Raw genomic sequence first — 6,729 nt, forward strand, 5'->3', positions numbered from 1 at the left:
AAGTCCCAGCTTCCGTGCATATCCCAGAAGGAAGCACATTCCTGGCACTATGGATGCCTTCCTTACCCACCCGCTGCACCCTCTGGCTGGGCTCCCAGCCGTGTCCAGGCTGCTTCCATTTCCTCCCCTCTCTGTGATCTACTAAATATTTAAAGGTATTACAAAACCAGAGAGAAGGCAGAAACAGCTACAGAAATTGAGGGCTTCAGAAAATGTTTGATGGTGACAAATCTGAAGAGCTCAGCCTCAGCAGCCTGTCAGATGGATGGCAGATGAGTCAACTTCAACATATAGGCACTATAACAACGGGAAGATATTGGGGAATAAGCTGGTCAGCAACTGAAAACAAGGCCTTTTATCAAGAGACAGCCTGACCTCAGCTATATGTGCCAGCTCTGGCTACAGTTTAATAACACAGTGCTTTGCTGAAGCAGAATTAGGATTTCTTGGGTTGGTTTTACTTTTTTTTTTTTTTTTTGCCTTTCCAAACTGTGCAGCAAAACTCAAAACTTCTGAAAAACAGGAAATGAAGAATTAAGATACACGCCCAGCCTTAACTCTGCCTCCACGGAGCTGGCAAGAGCCCCCAGGAATGATGTGCAGGCTTGCCAGATGCAATCTCGCGTGAGAGGAACAGCTCCACAGGCTGATGGGATTGGTGTGAGCAGCCTGGCAGAGCCAGGGCTGTGTTATGGGGGTTTCAGTGCTGAAAAGCCCAGTGCCACACACTGCAGCATCGCACATGACACATGCAGTGAGTGTGTGCTTTCACAGCCAAGGGCAAAGGCTGTAACATACAGCGAAGGAAGCTCCAAGTGTTGAAGAGTCTGTGTCCTTCCTATGGAGGGGCATCCAGGTGCAAGGCAGACACAGGCTGCCTGTGCTAGTGTCACACACACACAGTACACCGTCACTGGGAAGGACAGAGTACCACCAGCTTAGCTGGGGGCTGAACAGCCTCTGCATGCAAAGCCAGTACACAAGGAAATCCCCTCAATCCATCCCAGCCACCTGGAGGTGGGACTGTAGGCACTGATCTGCTCTCCCAGAAGACTGACCAGCCTGAGATGCACCAGGAAAAGGGGCTTACCCCTGCTCCCAGGGAATGGATGCTCCAGCCCCACACTGGCAGCAGTGGTAACACAGGAGAATGCAGGTGAGCCTCATTCCAGTCAGGCCCCTTCAAGCCTAGAAAGGCAGGAGAGCCCAGCTTCAAAACCAGCCCGTGGCTCCTTGATCTCACCTGCAGCTCTGCTCTCACCTCCCCAAGAGCTCAGTGTTCCAGCGGAGTCCCCTCCACCACAGGCACTGCCTCCCTGCTCCCTTTGCTCTGTGAATTGAGATGTCTCCATCAACCATCCCCAGCAGACCCCTAGGACAACCTGAGGCAGCTCTCCACATGCAGCCTGCAGTGCCCAACTGTGTGCTGTAACTGGAATGCACAGGAGGTCCCACATGAACTGAGAGGCTGGGTCACGCAGCCACTGACCAAGAGACAAAAGCACGTACTCGTATTTTCACAGCTGCCTGCTCAGGTATAAGCAGTTGCCTGGAACAATGAAAGTGAGTGGCTGCAAACTCCTTGTGAAAAGGATGAAGATTTCTCTAAAAAGCAAAAGGGAAAGCAGGAGGAGAATTTAAAGACGACCTACTGGAAAGATACTTCTGGAGGCTTTGGAGACATGGGGAGCTTTGAGCAGAAGGAAAATGCTCACATTTACAGCAGAAAAAACAGAAGCAGCAGCAGACTGATCTCCAGGACAGCCACAACCTGAAGAGGAAGCACAGACTCTACCGAGCCTACATCCCAAGAACACTCTGGTGTGGCTGAAGAAGTAAAGGTGGGGAAATATGTGTGGGTGTAAACGTTCCCTTAGCTGCAGCCAAGTATTTCAAAACTTTTCATACCTTACAGCTACACAACGGACCCAAGGCAAAGGCCACGGGCAGGACTGAGAGACACGTTGCCGTATGCAGCACTCATATAGTGGAGAAAAGACTCTGGGTGATGCAGCATGCTGTTCCTCAGCACTCATGCTCCCACCAAAGCACCTTGGTTTAGGAAGCATCAGGGTCTGCCACTTGCAGCACTCAGGTCTGCAGAGCCAGCTTTGAGAGCAGGGGTTGCCAAGGGCAAGCTGTCTCAGGAGGGGAAGAGAAGGCACGACTCACAGGACTTTGACTCCCCGGGGTCCAGTCGCAAGTCACAGAAGAGAATCTTTGGTGGGGTGGACAGGATACACTGACCCCGCTCTCCTGGAAGAGAAGAAGAACCACATGAATGCTGCCCAGCCTCGGGCTGTGACCAGGCCAGTCAGACAGGGACACCTCAAGCCCCAGTCAGATCATGAGACATTCCAAAACAACTGGACAGACAACCCTCCAAGCTTTTGCTCCAAGCTAGTGCCACTTTGATCTCAGTACTAGCAAGCTCCTGCAGCGGCCATCACCAGGGAATTGCACAAGGAAAGCAACACAGACTGGCCACTCACTTCATGCATTCTGATCTCAAGACACATGTTACAGTCCATTTGATTCCTGCTTGCTGTGCTCTCAACATCCCTACCCAGGGCTACAGGAGTGGCACTCACCTCTGTTGGGGACAAAGACTGTCTCATTCTCTGCCTGCACGTCGTGCTTGCTGCCATCAGAGGGAGGGAGTGCTACCCGGTTCTCGCTGGTGTGAAACTGGCAGTGGATCTGGGCACTGGCCCATGCCAGCATCTCACTGCAACAAAGAAGAGCAACAGTCATGTCTGTGCTTCAAACCTGGGCTACTGCAAGCATGAACTGGGAGAAGAGCAGCTCTTGCTGCTCAGCTCCATGTGGGACTGCTTGTCTGGGAGAAAGGACTTGCTTCATGGTCACTGAAACCACTCACGCAGCCCTCCTCCAAACAAGCCTTTGGAGCAAGCTCGAGCTGGGGTGCTGACACAAAGCCACTTCCACTCCATTTGCTGACAGTAGTTTCACCCAAAGCCTGGCTCTGGGCACAAGGGCTCTAGTTTAGCTGCAATATTTGCAGCCTAAGCCACAACACCTCGGGCACAGCACAGACATGGAGCGAGGAAACATTCCTGCCCTGAGAAGCCCACTGCACACATGTGGCAGAAGACAGCCAGCAGTGCAGGTGGGCAGCCACCCCTCCCATGGGGACAGAGATAAGATGGCCTGTGCAGAAGCTCACAGCGATCCTCTGGCAAGCACACTGAGGTCAAGCATCCCAAGATCCGGTCCCAAGCCTTACTCACTGAGTCGTTTTTCTCATCATCCACAGCTTGGGACTGGCCACAGGCTGCACTCTTGAGAGGACACCTCTAGTTCTAGTCACACATGGGCTAGGCCTGGCAGAGGACTTTTAGTCACAAAAAGCTAAATCCCAAGCCAGAAGTAACACAGGGAGCAGCACTGCGAGGCGCTCCGGTCATAACACAACCATCAGGGAAGTGGGCAAATTCAAAGGCAACAAGTACCTGCAACCTGGGGTCAGCTGCCCCTGCCCACAGCAGCCGGCTGCCCCAAACTCGACACTCTTATAGTGGTAGTAAAGGTGTCATTCTGCCCCTTCTCTATACAGCCAAAAGAACTGGCATGAAAACGAGCCTCATACGAGTTTTGGACTCTGCTATGACACCAGTCATTCCACAAGATTACTTCCCATGGCATTATTGACACCTTTCAGTTCCCAAAACACTCATGTATTTTATTTCAATAGCAGCAGAACTTTTATTTCAATCAGCCAGTGTATGGTTCCTCTGGTGTTTTCTAACACCATGATCTGATTAGTAAGCACTGACACCACTTCAATGTGGCACAGGGATTTTTTGTGGCACACGGGTATCTCTCAATGTGACACATCAGAGCAGTTAAACGTCCAGATGAACCAGAGAGAGAGGCGTGCTGCATTTGTTTCAGCTGACTAACAATGTGCTATTTGATCTTCTGTATGTGCTGTCTGCCTCTACACAAACACGTGTTGGTTACTCTATCCAGCTACCTCTAACCCCAGTAGACATTCTGTATCTTCAAAAGCACCAGCATAGCTTTTCCACAAGGGCTGCCATAATGTTGTAAGGTGTCTGGAAATGTATATGGTACCAGAGAAAAACTCCTTCTTAAGAGATAATATTTACTAATTTTATATAAAGGCCATGAATACATACATTTATATATTTTATATAAGGGCCATGAAGATGATGAGATGGCTGAAGCAGCTCTGCTCCAGAGACAGGTTAGGGGAGCTGGGACTGTTCAGCCTGGAGAAGAGAAGGCTCCTTAAGGGGAGACCTTGTAACAGTCTTCCAGTACCTAAAACGGGGCTACAGGAAATCTGGAGAGGGACTTTTTACAGGTCCTGTAGGGATAGGACAGAGGGGAATGGCTTTGAACTGACAGAGGGGAGACTGAGAAGTGATCTTAAGCTGAAGCTCTTTACTGTGAAGTGAGGTGAGGTGCTGGCACAGGGTGCCCAGAGAAGCAGTGGCTGCCCCATCCCTGGCAGTGTTCAAGGCCAGGTTGAACACAGGGGCAACATGGTCTAGTGGAAGGTGTCCCTGCCCATGGCAGGGGCTTGGAACTAGATAATCTTTAAGGTTCCCTCCAACCCAAACCATTCTGTGATTCTATAAGCTCAGCATGATTACAGTACCTTCAAATTCAAACACTGTATCTTTCTGTGCTGGTGCTGAGGTCACTTCCCTCCTCTCTTACCTCCCTCTGAGGCTCCTGCAGCCCACAAGGGCCACGCTCCTCACAGCCTTTGGGCAGAAGAGCTTTGTTTCTTGTACACCTCGTACACCACCACCGATTTAACTTCCTGACATTTACTGACTGTCCTTTAGTTCTGTCCTTACACTTGAAATGCGTGCTTCTCAGTTCCACCACCTCCCCCACAGCTTGTGACAGCCCCGAAAGTTCCTAGTCCCTGACAGGTCTATCTGCCTGTTGCAGTGACTGTGCTTTGATCTGTCTCCTGCCTTTACGCAACCCACAGCTTCAATTTCCAAACCACCAATCTATTTGGTGTTGTCACTCATATGACTTCGCCAGGTATGGTCAGTTTTGGTTGCCTGCTTCTTTATTTAAAAGACTTTCCTTTTCCAAGTGGCAGTTTTCTGCGGACCAGGACATACATGAAGTTCCCAAATGAAGCTCCTGTAACTGTGCTGTGACCCTCCAGAACTGCTCCACTTGTGGTCCCACACATGTCAGAACTGGTCAAAACAGCACTGCCACCATACAAGACAGAACTCTGGGAAGCTAGACATGCACCACAGCTGAATTTGACAGCTAGATTCAGCAGGCAAGGTGAACCAGGAAGAAAAAGATGAAAAGTTAAGGAAAGCAATAAACAAAGAAGCCCTACGGCAGTTATACAAGACACTGCTTTGGTGCTGCTGAGGCTGCACCACCAAAACAATTACGTGTAAAATGCGTGCTGCTGATGAAAAGATGCTGAACCTGACAGGTCTGGGAACGGATGCTTCCCAGGAAGGGCTCAAGATGAGAAAGCACTCTCCACCCCTGGGAGAACCAGACAAGGCCACACACTCAGCGGACATGGATGCTTTGGGTGACTACTTATGATGTGGAGTCACCCAGTGTGAGCTAATATAGGAAGCTCCCTTATTGTCATGTTTCCTCAACACCTCTTTCGGGCACAGCAATGATAAGGGAAGATGCAGCACTCAAATGCTGAGCCACAGAAAACGCTCTGGGCAGTGCTTGCCCCCTTTGCCTGCCAGCGCTGGAGGCAGGGATAGCACTGATGTGTCAGCACAATGCTGGATAGAGAGAGCACCTTCCATAAACATGACGTCTGGATGTTGCCCTGGGAGACTGTCACCCTGGTGTAACTAGATATCCCACTCTGACAGCCAGTTTGGCTTCATTTTCTGCTGGTAACCCTGTCACTGAGGGCCCACCTGAAGAGCAGTTAAAAGCACCTTTAACTGCATATCTTTTTTTCTTGTCTCTTTCTTGAGGGCAGAAAACCAGAATGATTATCTCAGTTTCAGCCCTGAAACAGCAATGGCACAAAGCACTCTTAAGGGAGTACCGCAGGCAGGGAAGTCACCAGTGGCTGAGCTGCCACCACTGCCCCACAGGGCAGCCATGACCACATCTGGCTGCTCGGGAAGGAAGGAATACCATTCCCTCTGGAAGCACCCAGAGAACTCTGCCACAGAGGCTTCATGCATGGAAGGGCTCACTGGCGCAGGCTGCTAGATGAGGCTGATAACGGGTTGGTGAAAGTGATCACACACTCCAGCACCTCCCCTGCCAGGAACACAGGCCCACGGCCCAGCTTGGCCAACACTTCAATCATGGCTTGGACAGCCCTGCTGCACACCTGCCAAGAAATAAAGGAACAGTAAGCATGGAGGCAAGGCTAGGTGGTGTAACAGAGGGGGATGGCAGGAGTCAGGCCAGGCATGTGCACACAAGCAGGGCACGGAGAGCCCCAGCTCTAAACACATACAGCATACAGACACGTACAGCACACAGGCATGCACAGGGGTCAGGGACAGCTCTGTCCTCGCACACAGTCATACATAAACACATACATACATACACACACACACTAATACATAGGTACACACACTCTCCTCACACACACACGGCGGGGGGGAGGGCACAGACAGCCCCAGCGCCCCACTCACACACGGGGCACAGGCACATGCACGTACCTACACACACCCCCGTCACCGCACACAGACTCAAGGGAGC

General features: G+C 51.0%; 1 protein-coding gene across 1 annotated transcript in view; it reads right to left on the minus strand.

Moving 5' to 3' along the window:
* The window catches only part of RGP1 (RGP1 retrograde golgi transport homolog (S. cerevisiae)), a 10,313-nt gene extending 3,985 nt beyond the window's left edge, over nucleotides 1–6,328 (minus strand). Inside the window, exons 1-3 of the mRNA XM_010015578.1 lie at nucleotides 6,213–6,328; nucleotides 2,592–2,728; nucleotides 2,173–2,256 (exon numbers count right to left, since the gene is read on the minus strand). Coding sequence (XP_010013880.1) covers nucleotides 2,173–2,256; nucleotides 2,592–2,728; nucleotides 6,213–6,328 — 337 coding nt within the window. The remainder of the gene's footprint in view (nucleotides 1–2,172; nucleotides 2,257–2,591; nucleotides 2,729–6,212) is intronic.
* Nucleotides 6,329–6,729: the final 401 nt, after the last annotated feature.

Source organism: Nestor notabilis, unplaced genomic scaffold, assembly GCF_000696875.1.
Source record: "Nestor notabilis isolate BGI_N333 unplaced genomic scaffold, ASM69687v1 scaffold16925, whole genome shotgun sequence".
Classification (NCBI taxonomy): domain Eukaryota; kingdom Metazoa; phylum Chordata; class Aves; order Psittaciformes; family Psittacidae; genus Nestor; species Nestor notabilis.